General features: G+C 28.9%; 1 protein-coding gene across 9 annotated transcripts in view; it reads right to left on the reverse strand.

Annotated features, from left to right (window-relative positions):
* Positions 1-419: 419 nt before the first annotated feature.
* Positions 420-20,164, reverse strand: part of LOC111426588 (jim lovell) — a 123,342-nt gene continuing 103,597 nt past the window's right edge. For 7 of the 9 annotated variants that reach the window (XM_071196202.1, XM_071196203.1, XM_071196206.1 and 4 more), the window contains 3 exons: positions 9,450-10,580; positions 9,276-9,395; positions 420-7,007 (listed from right to left, as the gene is read on the reverse strand). In XM_071196202.1, the coding sequence (XP_071052303.1) occupies positions 6,394-7,007; positions 9,276-9,395; positions 9,450-10,580 (1,865 nt within the window). In that variant the 3' untranslated portion in view covers positions 420-6,393. Of the gene's footprint in view, positions 7,008-9,275; positions 9,396-9,449; positions 10,581-10,636; positions 11,345-13,589; positions 13,735-20,164 lie in introns of those variants that run through there. The other 2 variants (XM_023061195.2, XM_023061194.2) reach the window with 2 other exon arrangements.

The raw sequence follows: 20,164 nt of genomic DNA on the forward strand, positions 1-20,164 counted from the left end.
TTTATTCGCGTCTTACATATAATCCTCGTATTTTCTATTTTTGGGTTACGGTCTATTTGTACTTTAACAAATTCAATCAATATATTAGAAATTTATAAAAAAAAATGTGTTGAATTATTTAAACCCTAAATTTATACAACCAAATTTGTTTTGCTGTTAAATTGGTTGCGTTTTTATTTCAAAATGTGTGCTATTCATTATAATTTTCTTTTCGCTGATTTAATTATATTATAATCCTCGTATTTTCTATTTTTGGGTTACGGTCTATTTGTACTTTAACAAATTCAATCAATACACCAAAAATTTATTAAAAAAAATTGTGTTAAATTATTTAAACCCTAATTTTATGCAACCAAATTTGTTTCGGTGCTAAAGTGGTTGCGTGTTTATTTATTTAATTATTTAAAATGAAACCAAAATTTCATCGACAAAGCTTTATTTCGGTTTTTTTTATTTTTTTAACATCATCAAAAACTATCACTACCTATATATCAAATATCTATATATTTTTGTATATTGAATAAGTACCTACTATTTTTTTTCTATTTATAATACATTGTTTTATTAATTTAATTAACGTCCATGAAGTAGTTTTTTATAATTAAAATTGTTCATTGGACGTGTATACCTCGTTTCTTCTTTTTAAATAAATGAAAAAAAGCGATAAATTAATTTTTTACCCTGTTGGAGATAAAAATAAAATTTGTGTGGGAAAGGTTCAAAAAAATAAAGAATAAACTTACGAGGATAATAATTTTCATCATTTTTATGTTACGACACACAAATAAATAATAATAATTAATTAATTAATAATAATAATAATTAATAATTTTCGATTTGTATCTTATCCTAAACGATTTTATTTTTTTCTTTACAATTTATCTTTATAATTTTGACAGACCAAATTTACATTTTAACATTTACCTTTTTACATAATGCCAGGGATACGTTCCTTATTTTCCATTGTTTTTTTTTTTGCTTTTTTTAAATAGATTAGAACCTTAAATTTTAATTTTATTAGATATTAAGATACCTTTTTACAATTTTTTTCGTGCGCCCAAACAAACAAGAAAAATAAACCAAAAACAATTTAAAAAAAATCTCTTTTTTGGTACTTTTTATTTTTTGTTTTTTACCCTGCATTCCTCTCGTTTATTTAAAACAAATTTTATTTCTATTGTCTCTCAATTTCATTTTTTTTAATCGCAACAAATCATTAATTATTTAAATAACTAATAATACTTTTTAGGAATGTCTATAATTTAATTAAAAAAAAATTATATTTACAAAAAAAATTAAAACCAGCACCATTTAACTATTTATTTCGATTAAACTTATTTAAATTAATACATAACCCATTAATTTTATTCGATTTTCGGGTAGAAAATTAAAAACCCTTTAATTTGAGCCCAAACACCTCTACATTATCTCAAAAAACAACCGAGATACACTCAAAAACATCAAAAATAAAATAAAAAACAATCGACGATCGTTGATTTTCAAACAATCGTATCTCCGTTGTTTTTAAAGATAACCTCATTGAGTTTGGGCTCATTTTAAAGCGTTTTTTGAGTAGATTTCGAAAAAAAGTTAATTTTAATTATTTGATAATATCCAAAGAGAATTTCTTTGGTAAATAGATAAAATAACAAAAATTAAAAAAAAAATAATAATAATAAAGGAACGTTGTTGCTTAGATTGCACGTATTATTGCGATTTTAATTTTTTAATTAATTTTTTAATTTTTTTTGCGCGTATACTGACGTTTCTTTTTAAATACAACAAAAAATTAATAAAATAATAATAAAGAGGAACTTGAAATGAGAAGAGTGAAATTAAATAATGAGATAATTAATTAATTAATAATACTTAAATAAATTGTAGTAAATAATACTTAATAAGATTTTATGTTTTTTTTTGTTTATAATAATACTTGATGTACACAACCTTTGTTTTTTTAATTAATTAATTAATTAAAAATATTTGAAGTGGGCAAAATATTTTTTTAACGAATATACTCTATATTTAACTAATATATTAATTCTTAAACGATTTTTTTAAATTAATTTAATTAAAAAAAATTAATTAAATAATCTTTTTTAATTTTCCGGGGATGTGGTAACATTTACTTAACCTCCTAAGGAAAGTAGGGTAATAATAATAATAATTAACTAATAATTAATTAATTAATAATAAAAAATTAATAATTAATAATAATTAATTAATCAATAATAATTAATTAATAACTCTAACACAGTCGCGTTGGTTTCATTTTTTCTTCTACAATACTCGAGTATTATTTTTAACTATAAGATTTAATGTTTTTATCACAAGTGTTTTCTTAACGCATTCATTCAAAAAAGATTTTTCAAATTTTTTTTATTAAATTTTCGATTTTTAAACGTTTTAATCGATTAGACAATGAAAAATCCTTCAATTTGAGTCCAAACACCACTAGATTATTTCAAAAGACACCCGAGATACGCTCAAAAATGTCAAAAAAATTTAAAAAACAATCGAAGATCGTAATCTTTAATTTATCGTATCTCCCTTGTTTTTAGAGATAACCCCATCGAGTTTGGGCTCAAATTCGTGGATTTTTTGTGTAGATTTCGAATTTTTAGTTTAAAAATAAAAAAAAAAATAAAAAAATTTAGTTCGATATTCACACGTACACATATTATTTTATTTTTATAATAACATTTTCTCAACAAATTTACAAGTTATTTAGTTGTATTTTTTTTTTGTTTTTTGGAAGCCACCGCAAAATTTTTTTTGGTTAAAAATAACCAAAAAAAATTTTTCATGCTCGTTTTCGGTTTTAAAAATGTTTCGACTTTAATCACTAATGATGTGTCTGCAATTTTGTAATCGTTCCGATTTGCAATGTTTAATTTTTTATATTTTTTTTTTTAATTATTATTTTTTGTGTCGAGATTTGAACTTATTTATACCCTGCAAAAATTGTGTTCTCCTAAATCGTTTTTTAAAAATTTCTTTTTTCTTCTTAAGTAAATCTTAATTGTCCTATTTTTTTTCTTTGATAAAAAAAAAGTATTTAAAGTGCTTTTTAATTTTTTTTTTCTTCTAAATTTGTGCAATTTTTTTTTAATTAATTAAAAAAAAATTTAAAGCGGTTAATTTATAGCCGAAATAGGTTTTTTGTATTAAATTTTTTTTGTACATACATTTTTAACCGTATACTTGTTAACTATCTTTTTTTTTAATTTTTTTTAATTCCTAAAATTACTTTTTACAAAGAGAGAATCCCAAAAAAAAATTTTTTTTAGTTTATAGACCGCTTTTCATTTTCATTTAAGTTCGTTTTCATTACACAATCGGAAAGTTCCAACGTTATTTTCATTGTCAATTTTTTAATTACTTAACAATCCTTTTTTATTAATTTTGAATGTGGCTTGGTTTTTGTTGGAAAAAAGCGCCCAAAAAAATTAAATTATTTTGGCAACTGTGTGTTTAGTTCATGTAATAAGTAGTATTAGGCGCTTAATCAGTCTGTATTTTGTATTATTCTGCAAAAAAAAAATTTTTCTTTAATTAACCCCTCAACTCATTAAAAAAATCGTGCTCCCCACTAAAAATCCTTCAATTTGACACCAAACTCGATCGGGTTATGTGTAAAAACAACCGAGATATCCCCAAAAACATAAAAAAACAAAAGAAAATCGCCATTTTTAAATTAATCATATCTCCGTTGTTTTTTAAGATAACCCTATCGTGTTTGGGCTTATTTCGTAGCATTTTTGATGAGAATTACGATTTTGCCATTAAAAATGAGTTAAAGGATTAAAATATTTTTTTCTTTAATTAACCCTATAATTTAATAAAAAAATCGTAATCCTCGCAAAAAATCCTTTAATTTGACACCAAACTCGATGGGGTTATATCGAAAAACAACCGAGATAACCCCTAAAACATAAAAAAAACAAAAGAAAATCGAAATTTTTAAATTAATCATATCTCCGTTGTTTTTTAAGATAACCCCACCGTGTTTGGACTCATTTCAAAGCATTTTTGATGAGAATTACGATTTTGCCATTAAAAGTGAGTTAAAGGGTTAAAATATTTTTTTCTTTAATTAACCCTCTAATTTGTTAATAAAATCGTACTCCACACTAAAAATCCTACAATTTGACACCAAACTCGATGGGGTTATCTCAAAAAACAACCGAGATAACCCCAAAAACATAAAAAAAAACAAAAGAAAATCGCCATTTTTAAATTTATCATATCTCCGTTGTTGTTTAAGATAACACCATCATGTTTGGGCTCATTTTGAAGAATTTTTGATGAGGATTACGATTTTGCCATTAAAAATGAGTTAAAGGGTTAAAATATTTTTTTCTTTAATTAACCCTCTAATTTGTTAATAAAATCGTACTCCACACTAAAAATCCTACAATTTGACACCAAACTCGATGGGGTTACCTCAAAAAACAACCGAGATAACCCCAAAAACATAAAAAAAAACAAAAGAAAATCGCCATTTTTAAATTAATCATATCTCCGTTGTTTTTTAAGATAACCCCACCGTGTTTGGACTCATTTTAAAGCATTTTTGATGAGAATTACGATTTTGCCATTAAAAGTGAGTTAAAGGGTTAAAATATTTTTTTCTTTAATTTACCCTCTAATTTGTTAATAAAATCATACTCCACACTAAAAATCCTTCAATTTGACACCAAACTCGATGGGGTTATCTCAAAAAACAACCGAGATAACCCCAAAAACATAAAAAAAAAACAAAAGAAAATCGCCATTTTTAAATTAATCATATCTCCGTTGTTTTTTAAGATAACCCCGTCGTGTTTGGGCTCGTTTTAAAGCATTTTTAATGATAATTACGATTTTGTCATGAAAAATGAGTTAATGGGTTAAAATATTTTTTCTTTAATTAACCCGCTAATTTATTAAAAAAATCGTACTCCACACTAAAAATCCTTCAATTTGACACCAAACTCGATGGGGTTACCTCAAAAAACAACCGAGATAACCCCAAAAACATAAAAAAAAACAAAAGAAAATCGCCATTTTTAAATTAATCATATCTCCGTTGTTTTTTAAGATAACCCCACCGTGTTTGGACTCATTTTAAAGCATTTTTGATGAGAATTACGATTTTGCCATTAAAAGTGAGTTAAAGGGTTAAAATATTTTTTTCTTTAATTTACCCTCTAATTTGTTAATAAAATCATACTCCACACTAAAAATCCTTCAATTTGACACCAAACTCGATGGGGTTATCTCAAAAAACAACCGAGATAACCCCAAAAACATAAAAAAAAAACAAAAGAAAATCGCCATTTTTAAATTAATCATATCTCCGTTGTTTTTTAAGATAACCCCGTCGTGTTTGGGCTCGTTTTAAAGCATTTTTAATGATAATTACGATTTTGTCATGAAAAATGAGTTAATGGGTTAAAATATTTTTTCTTTAATTAACCCGCTAATTTATTAAAAAAATCGTACTCCACACTAAAAATCCTTCAATTTGACACCAAACTCGATGGGGTTATCTCAAAAAACAACCGAGATAACCCCAAAAACATTAAAAAAAACAAAAGAAAATCGCCATTTTTAAATTAATCATATCTCCGTTGTTTTTTAAGATAACCCCGTCGTGTTTGGGCTCGTTTTAAAGCATTTTTAATGATAATTACGATTTTGTCATGAAAAATGAGTTAAAGGGTTAAAAAAATTTTTGAAATGGTGCAATTTAATTTTTTTCGGCGCGATTTAATTTAATGTGGGGGGCGTAAAGAAAATATTTCTATTTTTATTGTTAAATATATTTTTAAACTGTACAAAAACTGTAAAAAATCACAGTATTCTCCGTATTTCATTTAATTAAATCGCGTGGGGTTTTTCGTTTTGAGCCTATTTCCATTAATTAATTTCTTTTTGTTTTTTTTTAATTTAATGAAATTCATAGTGGACGTGGAAACGAAGATTCCCGGAAACTCCCCAGCGATTTTAATATGTTAGTTTATTTATCGGAAATAAAAAGAGTCTGTATATATTTCTGTTATTTAAATATTTTTTGGTAGAAATATTTTTTATTTATTTAAAAAATCTGTATGTAAAATATCTGTGTGTGAGGAACTGTACTTTACTTTAATCTTCTTCACCATCTGTAGTAGTAACAAAATAAATTCTGCGAGATACTTTTATGAAAAAAAACTTTGTTGGAACATTGGCAATTATGATACATAATCAGTCTTTTGCTTGTTGTGTTCTTGTGTATGTTATTAATTTTTAATAATTTGTTGAACCAATTTATTTTTGAGTTTTTTGAACGGTCGAAACTTTTCAAGTACATACAGGAAGCACTTATAGCTTACATCTAAAGAAACGAATCATCTAAAAAAATCGTTTTTAGTCCTGTCCGTTTTGGACTAACTCTCTTCGATCCTCGTGCGATATCGAACTGGACATAAACACATCTTGCGGCTCATCCTTCACCCTATCATTCTTACCATCGTCCTCGATTTGCTGCCGAAAATGCTCCCGATTCTTCTCGCTTTGCGGTAATAAATGGATCATGCTAACGGGAATTGGAAAGCCAGCCCCAAAATCCGGATAAAAATTCGGCGAAAATGGATTGAACATTTGCTGGGGGGTCGTCTCCCGACTCGAAGGCATCTCCTCCGTGCTCCCGGGCCTTGTGTTGGGTTGGAGCACGTCGTGCTCCCGATCGGAGTTTTTTAACGAATTGTTGTTGTTGTTCCCCGAAACGCTCATCATGTCAATTTGGGAGCCCGGTGCGGCGATGCAATCCTTCCGAAGCTGCTCCAACTTCAAACTCTTCCCGTATTTACCTCGGACGTACATCAGAAGCGAGTTGTAGGGGATCCCGAAGATTCTCGAAGCCTGACTCGTCGTCATCTTCTTGTTCCAAACGTGTTGGAGAGCCTCCGTTAATTCAGCGTTCGTCCAACTCCTCGGCGGACCACCCCTAGGCGCGGAATGTTGCCCTTTTGGTCTTCCCACTGCAACAAAAATTAATTTTAACTCATTAGTTAGATTAATTAGGAAATTTCGTGAATTTTGATACCAAACACGACCTACTTATCTGTAAAAACAAAAAAGGTGGGAAAAAAAACAAAAGACGAATCAAAAATTAAATATCTCCGAGACGATTTAAAATAGACCCGTCCAGTTTGGTATCAAAATTCATCATTTTTAATTCTAAATCGATTCGAATAGCTAATAATTAATTAATTTGAATAAAAAAAAATAAATATTATTTCTTAAAAATCGCCAGAATCAAAAAAAAGTTAATTTTAATGATTAATTCGGATTAATTAGGAAATTTCGTGAATTTTGATACCAAACACGACCTACTAAGCTTTAAAAACAAAAAAGTTGGGGAAAGAAAACAAAAGACGAATCAAAAATTAAAAATTAAATATTACCCAGACGATTTAAAGTAAAACCGTCGAGTTTGGTATCAAAATTCATCATTTTTAATTCTAAATCGATTCAACTTGTTAATAATTAATTAATTTTAACCAAAACAATCTATTTTAATTTCTTAAAAATCGTTAAAAACCGAAAAATTTTAATTTTGATCATGAATTTGGGTTAATTAGGAAATTTCGTGAATTTTGATACCAAACACGACCTACTTATCTTTAAAAACAAAAAAGTTGTTGAAAAAAAAACAAAAGACGAATAAAATATTAAAAGTTAAATATCTCCGAAACGATATAACATAAACCCGTCGAGTTTGGTATCAAAATTCATCATTTTTAATTCTTAATCGATTCAAATAGTTAATAATTAATTAATTTTAACCAAAACAATCTATTTTAATTTCTTAAAAATCGTCAAAAACCGAAAAATTTTAATTTTGATCATGAATTTGGGTTAATTAGACAATTTCGTGAATTTTGATACCAAACACGACCTACTTATCTTTAAAAACAAAAAAGTTGTCGAAAAAAAAACAAAAGACGAATAAAATATTAAAAATTAAATATCTCCGAAACGATATAACATAAACCCGTCGAGTTTGGTATCAAAATTCATCATTTTTAATTCTAAATCGATTCAAATAGTTAATAATTAATTAATTTTAATCAAAACAATCTATTTTAATTTCTTAAAAATCGTCAAAAACCGAAAAATTTTAATTTTGATCATGATTTTGGGTTAATTAGAAAATTTCGTGAATTTTGATACCAAACACGATCTACTTATCTTTAAAAACAAAAAAGTTGTCGAAAAAAAACAAAAGACGAATAAAATATTAAAAGTTAAATATCTCCGAAACGATATAACATAAACCCGTCGAGTTTGGTATCAAAATTCATCATTTTTAATTCTTAATCGATTCAAATAGTTAATAATTAATTAATTTTAACCAAAACAATCTATTTTAATTTCTTAAAAATCGTCAAAAACCGAAAAATTTTAATTTTGATCACGAATTTAGGTTAATTAGGAAATTTCGTGAATTTTGATACCAAACACGACCTACTTATCTTTAAAAACAAAAAAGTTGTCGAAAAAAAAAACAAAAGACGAATAAAATTTTAAAAGTTAAATATCTCCGAAACGATTTAACATAAACCCGTCGAGTTTGGTATCAAAATTCATCATTTTTAATTCTTAATCGATTCAAATAATTAATAATTAATTAATTTTAACCAAAACAATCTATTTTAATTTCTTAAAAATCGTCAAAAACCGAAAAATTTTAATTTTGATCACGAATTTAGGTTAATTAAGAAATTTCGTGAATTTTGATACCAAACACAACCCATTTATCTTTAAAAACAAAAAAGTTGTCGAAAAAAAAACAAAAGACGAATAAAATATTAAAAGTTAAATATCTCCGAAACGATTTAACATAAACCCAGCGAGTTTGGTATCAAAATTCATCATTTTTAATTCTTAATCGATTCAAATAGTTAGTAATTAATTAATTTTAATCAAAACAATCTATTTTAATTTCTCAAAAATCGTCAAAAATCGAAAAATTTTAATTTTGATCACGAATTTAGGTTAATTAAGAAATTTCGTGAATTTTGATACCAAACACGACCCATTTATCTTTAAAAACAAAAAAGTTGTCGAAAAAAAACAAAAGACGAATAAAATATTAAAAGTTAAATATCTCCGAAACGATTTAACATAAACCCGGCGAGTTTGGTATCAAAATTCATCATTTTAAATTCTGAATCGATTCAAAACACCAAAAATAATTAAAATTGAAACAAAAAAATCTTTTTTGTGCTTAATCGATTACTTACTTTTCTTTTTAACGAATAACGATGATTCATTAGTTCTTGGATCGGCCATCTCTAAAAGGGGATTCCGACAACCTTCCAAACCGGGTGGAAATAGCCCCAAAGATGCGTCTAAACTAAACACTTAAAAAGACAATTTATTAATAATTAATTTTTTTAATTCCGAAGTAATCTTACGATTATTATGAGGTTGGCTCATTGCTAACGCCGAAACATTCGGCATCGGTGGAAACGGAAGATGACCATCCCGTAATAACGGTTGGAGTCCTAGGGGTGGCGAAGTATTAAAATCTTTCCCTCCGGTTAAACTCAAATCCAACTCGGGGCTTCCGGTCGTTTCTGGCGACTTCGATTGTTGTTCTATATCTTTCTTCTCATCTTTGGGATGAATTAACTTTTTTACGCACAAATTTTCTGCCGTTTCTTCACCGTCAGGGGGCGATTGGGGTTGTTTTTGCGCCACTAAATTCGACAGGGTCGTCGATAAATCTTGAGCTGTGCATAATTCGCCCGATCTTCTTCTCGGTCTAGCTTGCTTTCTCCTCGGAATCGGCGATTGACAGTCATTTCTTTGTTGCGATGACGGTATTAAGCTTTCCGGAAACGATAATTGCCCCATATGTGGTAATTTAATTTGGCTAAGAGAATCGTAGTTGTGTTGATTACCGGGGAGTGGCGAGAAAGGTGATGATCTTTCCGTTGGAGTTGTTCTCATCGTCATTCCGGGTACTGGAAACCTCGCGTTGTGATAAAAATTCCTTTCATAATCGTTGGGGGAACTTGACGGTGCTGGACTTTGGTTGTTGTGGTGATGGTGGTGGTGGTGATGTTGATTTTGACCGATTTCTTTTTGTTGGGTGTGATGTAAATTAGTGCTCGTACTCGTTCCTATATCGTCTAATCCTCGTATTTGTAAACTTTCGGCCGCTTTTATTAAACTTTGTAATTGTTCCCTTCCGACGCTTATTTCACCTTTGTACATAAAATCGACGATTGCTTGCACTTCCCAACCGCTAAAATCTTTCAAAACGATAACTGGGTGTTTACATGGATTTTCGGAAAAAATTCGTTGGAAAAACGGCGAACATGCACTTAAAACGACTTTATGGGCGCGCACTGAGGTTTCCGCGCAAACCAATGTTACATCAACCAAAGTTTCAGCCTGGAGTAGTGCATCGAATGCTGTTAGAATATGATTTTGGTGGTTGTTCCATCTTAATGAGTAATGCGATTCCGTCGTGGCCATCGTGGGAGTTGATTCGGTGTTAAACGAAATTTTGCATTTTTTTGAAAAATCGGGATTCAATTCTACAACAAAAAAATATCAAATAAGACTTCAAAAAACAGAAACATTTAATAAATACCATTTTTTAAAATAGAATATGTCATATCACTTTTATTAAGGTTATTTCACTACTTATTTTTTTTTTATTTTTAAGACAAACGTTTTCGATGGAGTTTTAAACGAAAAAGGGCAGGTATAACATTTGGCACGGGCTAAAAACGTTCTCGAAAAAGTGGTGGGGGAGTTGAGTACCTGTTTTCTTGTGTTATCTTTCTCGTATGATGGAGAATAAGACGTAAAAATTACCTGGTTTCTTGTGTTTTCGTTTTCTCGGAAAATATACACGTGATTTTATGATTTTATTTTCATAGTTTATGACCCAAACATAATAGAGGGTGCTTTATTGCGTGACCGTTTTCTGAAGTTAGTTTTAGGAGTTTCCCGAAATATTTAATACGCACACAGAAGCCTCAGGTAGAAGATTTAGCTCCGAATTAAGCACCAAATCGCTTAATTATAAACAAAAATTTTTGTATTAACCCGAAATCATTTCGTTCTCATAAAAATCGTAATCTCCACCAAAAATGCTTCAAAATGACACCAAACTCGATGGGGTTATCTCAAAAAACAACCGAGATACAAACAAAAATATCTTTAAAAAAATTGACGATCGCAATATTTAAATTAATCATATCTCCGGTGTTTTTAAAGATAACCACACCGAGTTTGGACTCATTTTGAAGGATTTTTCATTTTCTTTGCATCAAAAATGAAATTAACCACATAAAGACAACTCAAAAATGAATATATGTATTTATGGTAATTTTTTGATGGTGAAATCGTGTTAATTAATTAATCAATTTCATATATTTAATTAAATATAATACAAATTTCGCATTTTTTTTAATATAATTCGACTAACTACAAAAATCGTAAAAATGATGATCGAAATTACTTGATGTTAGAGAAATCGTAATCCTCATGAAAAATGCTTAAAAATGATACCAAACTCGATGGGGTTATCTCAAAAAACAACTGGGATAACCCCAAAAAACATCAAAAAAACAAAAGAAAATCGCAATTTTCAAATTAATCATATCTTCGTTGTTTTTAAAGATAACCTAGTCGTGTTTGGACTCATTTTTAATGATTTTTCATTTTCTTTACGTTAAAAATAAAATTAATGACTTTTAATATAAATCAATCGTTCAATATCATAAACATAGCTAAGTGCGTTGATTTTATTGTCGAATTAGGAGTGGTTTTATAATTTACGATTAAAGACAAAAATGCAGTTTAACATTTTATTTTTTATTTCAGAACTTTTGTTATTAAATATATCACTTATTATATATCATTTTAAAGGTTAAGAACTTTTTTAAAGCTTTAATTTGGTATATAAGTCGTCTCTTAAATGTCATAAACGCGACAAATGCATTGACTTAAAGTTTGAGTTGAGTTTAAGATTTTATAATAGTTAAAAACAGAGTTTTAGTTTTTATTTTTTATCTCAATATTTTTTAAATCAAATATATCACTTATTATATATCATTTTAAAGGCTAAGATTACAGCTTTAATTTGGTATATAAATCGTCTCTCCAATATCATAAACACGGTAACTGCATTGATTTAACTTTCATGCTAGTTAGAGTAATTATCGTTTTAAGTCAAAAACAGACATTTACATTTCATTTTTTATCTCGAAACTTTCTATATCAAATATATCACTTATTATGTATCATTTTAAAGATTAAGAACCCAGCTTTAATTTGGTATATAAATTATTTCTTCTATATCATAATCACAGCAACTAGATTTATTTTAATTTTGGGTTAATTTAGAGTGGTGTAAATAGCAGAGTTTTACTTTTTAGTCATTATCTCAAAACTTTTTATATCAAATATATCACTTATTATATATCATTTTAAAGGTTAAAATGTCATCTTTAATTTAGTATATAAATCGTTCCTTCAATATAATAAACACAGTAAGTACGGTGATTTAAATTTCATGTCAATTTTATAATTTTCGCTTTAAGTTAAAAACAGAGTTTTACGTTTTATTCTTTATCTCAAAACTTTTTAAGTTAAATATATCACTTATTATATATCATTTTAAAGATCAAGATCTCAGCTTTAATTTGATATATAAATCGTTTCTTTAACACCATAAACACAGTAAGCGCAGTGATTTAAAGTTCGGGTTGAGTTAGAGTTATTTTACAATTTTCCAAAAACAGAGTTTTACTTTTTACTCATTATCTCAAAAGCTTTTATATTAAATATATTATTTATTATATATCATTTTAAAGGTTAAGATCGCAGCTTTAATTTGGAATATAAATCGTTTCTACAACATCATTAATGATCTTAATGAGACACTTTAAACTTTCTTAATTTTGATTTGAAATAAAAATAAAAAAATGAAATTGAGAGATGTTTAATTTGACTTTATCAAAAGAACTTACCCCAAATTTCATCACTAAACACCTCACAATTTTATTTTTTTTTTCTATTTGGATTAATTCTTTTTAAATTTTTAATCGCACTTTAAAATGATTAATTGTAGTGTGTTGGCGTTAAATTTGTAGGGATTGATACAACATTGATAAAATTTGGTTACGAAGCATCGCGGGATCTTCGTCAGCTGATTTTTGTATCGCACGTGGCGGAATTTGGCGCGCGAGGCACGTGGACACCCTTCAGAGAAACTCTCGAACTTCCCCGGGTTTATTTCTCCAAATTTATTTTCACTTTTTGTTTGCACCTCGTTTTAGATTTTTATCGAAATAAATCAAAAAATTTTAATTTCACTTTAATCTCAGCCACTCTTAATAAATATTATTCGTGATAATCACTTTTAATTTAAAATAATAATATTTGGAATTAATCCAAAAATTTAATTATATTGAAAACGATTCATTATGAAACGTTGAGTGAAAGAAAAAGTGTTGATTAAGTTAATGTTGAGTGAGTGTGTGTGTGTGTGTATAAATAATTTTTTTGATGTTTGTTATAGTGTAAAATCACACCTTTCCAGTAGATGTCGCAATAAGAACGTTGACCGAAAAGGTTTGTTTCGGTCGTCGTCGGATCGAGAAGGCGGCGTGAGTCGGACTGATTTCAAAAATGTACTAGGACGCAATGGTAGCATAATTCTCAGATCCACTGTTAATGAATCCGATTAGACAAAGCTTGCAGGACGGCGAAGACGCAGGCGTCGTCGTCGACGGCGGCGGCGGAGGCCCTCCGCCCCCTCAGCGCGGCGCCCCCCCGCGCCCTCGCGAGAGACCGACCGGACTTAGTGTTTCTCCTGTGCGGCCCCTTAGTTATAAATTAAGGGGCGGCCTACTACGTACAGTCACATACACGCGACGCCGCCACCACCGTCGGTGGCGCCCCCACTCTTTTCTTCAGACGAGCAACGAGGAGGACCACCACTAATTACTACTATGGTGAGGACGGAGAGCGCCGCGACGACCCGAGAAGGGGAGGGAACATCGCGGCGCCCCCCACTTAAAAATAAAAAAATATTCGAAACACAAAAATTAAAAAAAAAATAATAATCACGGAACAACTTTTTCTTTTTCTGACGACGAACGCGGTTTGTTGGGGTGCTGAGCGGCGGAGCTTCGCGCCCCAAGTAGAGCTTTGTCGCGAGCTTCAAACCTCGGAACCCGCGTGGCGCTCGCCCCCACCGCTTCCCCTCGCGACGATCATGTGTGGAGCATATGCGTTCTAAATCTACATTTTCCCCAAACTTTTAACGTCAATAATTTTCTATTTAACTCCCACAACAAATTTTATATTAAATATATCACTCATTATACATCATTTTAAAAGTTAAGATCACAGCTTTAATTTGATATATAAATCATTTCTTCAATATCATAATCACAGCAGCTAGATTGATTTTAATTTCGGAATAATTTAAAGTGCTTCAAAAAATAGAGTTTTACTTTTGACTTTTTATCAAAAAAATTTGTAAATCAAATATATCACTTATTATATATCATTTTAAAGGCTAAGATTACAGCTTTAATTTGGTACATAAATCGTCTCTTCAACATCATAAACACGGTAAGTGCGTTGATTTAAATTTCATGTTAGTTTCAGTAATTTTCGTTTTAAGTCAAAAAAAGACTTTTACATTTTATTTTTTATCTCTAAACTTTCTATATCAAATATGTTACTTCTTATATATCATGTTAAAGGTTAAGAACCCAGCTTTAATTTGGTATATAAAACATTTCTTTATAATCATAATCACAGTAACTAGATTAATTTAAATTTCGTGTTAATTTGGAGTGACGTAAAAAAAGACTTTTACTTTTTACTCATTATCTCAAAACTTTTTATATCAAATATATCACTTATTATATATCATTTTAAAGATTAAGAACCCAGCTTTAATTTGGTACATAAATTATTTCTTCTATATCATAATCACAGCAACTAGATTGATTTTAATTTTGGGTTAATTTAGAGTAGTGTAAATAACAGAGTTTTACTTTTTACTCATTATCTCAAAACTTTTTATATCAAATATATCACTTATTATATATCATTTTAAAGATTAAGAACCCAGCTTTAATTTGGTATATAAATCATTTCTTCAGTATTATAATCACAGTAACCAGATTGATTTAAATTTCGGGAAAATTTAGAGTGGTGTAAAAACAGAGTTTTACTGTTTAGTCATTATCTCAAAACTTTTTATATCAAATATATCACTTATTATATATCATTTTAAAGATTAAGAACCCAGCTTTAATTTGATATATAAATCGTTTCTTCAATATCATAATCACAGCAACTAGATTGATTTTAATTTCGGGTTAATTTAGAGTGGTGTAAATAGCAGAGTTTTACTTTTTACTCATTATCTAAAAATTTTTTATATCAAATATATCACTTATAATATATCATTTTAAAGATTAAGAACCCAGCTTTAATTTGATATATAAATCGTTTCTTCAATATCATAATCACAGCAACTAGATTGATTTTAATTTCGGGTTAATTTAGCGTGTTGTAAATAACAGAGTTTTACTTTTTACCCATTATCTCAAAATTTTTTATATCAATTATATCACTTATTATATATCATTTTAAAGATTAAGAACACAGCTTTAATTTGGTATATAAATTATTTCTTCTATATCATAATCACAGCAACTAGATTGATTTTAATTTTGGGTTAATTTAGAGTCGTGCAAATAACAGAGTTTTACTTTTTACTCATTATCTCAAAACTTTTTATATTAAATATATCACTTATTATATATCTTTTTAAAGGTTAAGATCCCAGCTTTAATTTGATATATAAATCGTCATTTCAATATCATAATCACAGCAACTAGATTGATTTTAATTTCGGGTTAATTTTGCGTGGTGTAAATAACAGTTTTACTTTTTACTCATTATCTCAAAACTTTTTATATCAAATATATCACTTATTATATATCATTTTAAAGATTAAGAACCCAGCTTTAATTTGATATATAAATCGTTTCTTCAATATCATAATCACAGCAACTAGATTGATTTTAATTTCGGGTTAATTTAGAGTGGTGTAAATAGCAAAGTTTTACTTTTTACTCATTATCTAAAAAAATTTTATATCAAATATATCACTTATAATATATCATTTTAAAGATTAAGAACCCAGCTTTAATTTGATATATAAATCGTTTCTTCAATATCATAATCACAGCAACTAGATTGATTTTAATTTCGGGTCAATTTAGAGTGGTGTAAATAGCAGAGTTTTACTTTTTACTCATTATCTCAAAACTTTTTATATCAAATATATCACTTATTATATATCATTTTGAAGGTGAAGACCCCAGCTTTAATTTGGTGTATAAACCGTTTCTTCGGGATCATAATTATAAGAACCGCATTGATTTAAATTTCGAATAATGTCATGTTGGAATAATAGTTTTTAATTTAATTCGGACAACAAAAAAATTTAAACTAAGGGAAAAAACGTCACGTGTGGCTCTGATTTATCTGCCCATTCTTCGCGCTTGTTTATTCATCCGTTGACAGCATAATGGCCGTGGAGTCGCAGTTCGCGTAAGTCACGACCTAAACCTGTAATTTCTCTCTCTTTCAATAATAATTTCGCTTAGAAATCGATTCAAAGAACCTTCTCCTCATTTTTTTGTTTTTCCTTTAATTTTTTTTAATAAAAAAAAAACTAATCGATACGTTTTGCATGTAAGGAACGAATGTGTGCCGAAGGGGAGCGATCACCCCTTTTCATCTCTCCCCTCAATATCCCAAGACGCTTATAATTACCCTACTACCTCTCCTTCTCTTTCTCTCTCTCTCTTTCTCCCGTTATTTATTTTGTTTTTAACCCCCCAAAGTCTCGCGACGTAAAAGAAGAAAATATTGAGAAAGCGAAAGGGGGGTGAAGGGAGTGTTGAACGACGTTGCGTGTTAAGGAATGGAGAAGCCTCTGTATGTTTTTATAATAGACAATTATATTTATAGGAGTCGTGGAAAACGGGGGGATGAATCGATAAGTCACCGTGTTTACCTTTCTGCATTAATTGATCACGATATCGCTCCGAAATTTCGAATGGGACAAAAGTTTAAATGAATCCGTAAAGTTTGTGCATATGAATCCGCCCCCGATTTGATGCGGGGGGGAGAAGTAGGAAGAAGAAGAAGAAAGTCGTCCCCGCAATAACACAAACGCATATATCAAATGGAAACGTTCCTAATACCGTTTCTCGGGCCTATCTTTGCGAGTAGTTCTTCTCGCTAACTTTGGGGGGTCTTTGGGGAGGTTGGTGGGGAGAGAAAACGCGCTTGGAAAATGAAGGTAAACTTGGCGGAGCCCGCGGACGGTGTCTCAGACTCTCTACACATGCATGTAGTAAATTAATTTTCGCTGAGTTCGTTTTAATAAAGTTGAAGATGTGTGTGCAAGGATATCCTACACAAAGCGTATCCCCTGCAAATGTGTGTGTGAGAGAAATAGTCTCCCTCTATATTAAGGTTTAGAAAATTAGTAGGTTAAGAAAATGTTTACTTAAAGAAACGAAAAAGAAAAAAAAAGTTTTTGACACGTAAACCTTAAGAAGTTTGATCATTAAGAGAGCGTTTTCTTTTCCGTGGAAAACGGAAACGTACAGGTATATCTAAAGACGAATTTATGCGCTCATTCGCCGTTTGACACAGCCATCGACCTGCCATAAATTCGTTTCGTTTAAATTAATGGCTCTTGCATGATGCTCGCGCTCCGCATTAGTACAGACCTTGAATAAATTGCCCCAGCGATCGAATTCCAAACATTTTTCCATTTATTTAAACCCCCGAAACGGGTATTTTTAATCATTATTTTAGACAATTAACCCTAATTAATTATTTTTATCAAAATCGTAATCTACGTTAAAAATCCTTTAAAATGAGTCCAAACACGACCTAATTATCTCTAAAAACAACCGAGATACGATTATTTTAAAAGTAACGATCGTCGATTGTTTCCAAATTTATTTTTTGTTGTATCTTAGTGGTTTTTTGAGATAACCCCATCGAGTTTGGGCTCATTTTAAAGGATTTTTTATCTAGATTAAGAATTTTTAATAATATTAATATGTTAATAACCCCTATTAATAGTTGTGATCAACATCATAACCAAAGAGAATAATTTTTGTAAAAATCGTAATCTACATTAAAAATCCTTTAAAATGAACCCAAACTCGATTAGGTTATCTTCAAAAATAGCCGAGATATGATTATTTTAAAAGTAACGATCGTCGATTGTTTCCAAATTTATTTTTTGTTGTATCTTAGTGGTTTTTTGAGATAACCCCATCGAGTTTGGGCTCATTTTAAAGGATTTTTTATCTAGATTAAGAATTTTTAATAATATTAATATGTTAATAATCCCTATTAATAGTTGTGATCAACATCATAACCAAAGAGAATAATTTTTGTAAAAATCGTAATCTACATTAAAAATCCTTTAAAATGAATCCAAACTCGATTAGGTTATCTTCAAAAATAGCCGATATATGATTATTTTAAAAGTAACGATCGTCGATTGTTTCCAAATTTATTTTTTGTTGTATCTTAGTGGTTTTTTCAGATAACCCCATCGAGTTTGGGCTCATTTTAAAGGATTTTTTATCTAGATTAAGAATTTTTAATAATATTAATATGTTAATAACCCCTATTAATAGTTGTGATCAACATCATAACCAAAGAGAATAATTTTTGTAAAAATCGTAATCTACATTAAAAATCCTTTAAAATGAATCCAAACTCGATTAGGTTATCTTCAAAAATAGCCGAGATATGATTATTTTAAAAGTAACGATCGTCGATTATTTCCAAATTTATTTTTTGTTGTATCTTAGTGGTTTTTTGAGATAACCCCATCGAGTTTGGGCTCATTTTAAAGGATTTTTTATCTAGATTAAGAATTTTTAATAATATTAATATGTTAATAACCCCTATTAATAGTTGTGATCAACATCATAACCAAAGAGAATAATTTTTGTAAAAATCGTAATCTACATTAAAAATCCTTTAAAATGAATCCAAACTCGATTAGGTTATCTTCAAAAATAGCCGAGATATGATTATTTTAAAAGTAACGATCGTCGATTGTTTTCAAATTTATTTTTTGTTGTATCTTAGTGGTTTTTTGAGATAACCCCATCGAGTTTGGGCTCATTTTAAAGGATTTTTTATGTAGATTAAGAATTTGCAATAATAGTAATACGTTAATTACCCATATTAAGCTGAAAAGAACAAATCAATTTTTGAAATTAAAATATTAACTTCATTTACTTTCCTTATAAATATAAAAAATTAAATAGATATATCATTTTAGATGCATCCTATATTTTATTTTTAAATCACCCGATTAATATCATTGTAATCAACATCATAACCAAAAAGAATTATTTTTGTAAAAATCGTAATCTACATTAAAAATCCTTTAAAATGAACCCAAACTCGACTAGATTATCTTCAAAAATAGCCGAGATATGATTATTTTAAAAGTAACGATCGTCTATTGTTTCCTAATTTATTTTTTGTTGTATCTTAGTGATTTTTTGAGATAACCCCATCGAGTTTGGGCTCATTTTAAAGGATTTTTCATATAGATTAAGAATTTTTAATAATATTGATATCTTAATTACCCATTTTAACACATAATTAACAATTTAATTTCTAGAATTAAAATAAAACTGTTTATTTTATTTTGAAATATTTTAATGTTATTGTTAAAGTTCGTGTTTGTATATTAAATATTAAAATAAGTATCGATTGTATTATAATTCCGGTGGCGGATGAAAAGGTTGATCTGTTTCGTGGAGGAGAAAATATAATTCATATTTCGTGTCTTATATAGAAAAAAGGGGTCCGCGCACGGTGGCCGAAAAAAAAAATGGTCGATAAACAATAGTTCATGTATGCATAAACTGCGCGCAATTTGTAAACCATGGAGAGTGTGGCCATCGGAGCGTGTCGACCTCAAGAGAGGCGTTCGTTTCGTTCTCGTCCAGTATTCTGCACTTTAGAACTCATTCGCCTCAATACAACATTTATTATTTTCATCTCAACCCGAAACTGTGAC

This window comes from Onthophagus taurus, chromosome 5, assembly GCF_036711975.1.
Source record: "Onthophagus taurus isolate NC chromosome 5, IU_Otau_3.0, whole genome shotgun sequence".
Classification (NCBI taxonomy): domain Eukaryota; kingdom Metazoa; phylum Arthropoda; class Insecta; order Coleoptera; family Scarabaeidae; genus Onthophagus; species Onthophagus taurus.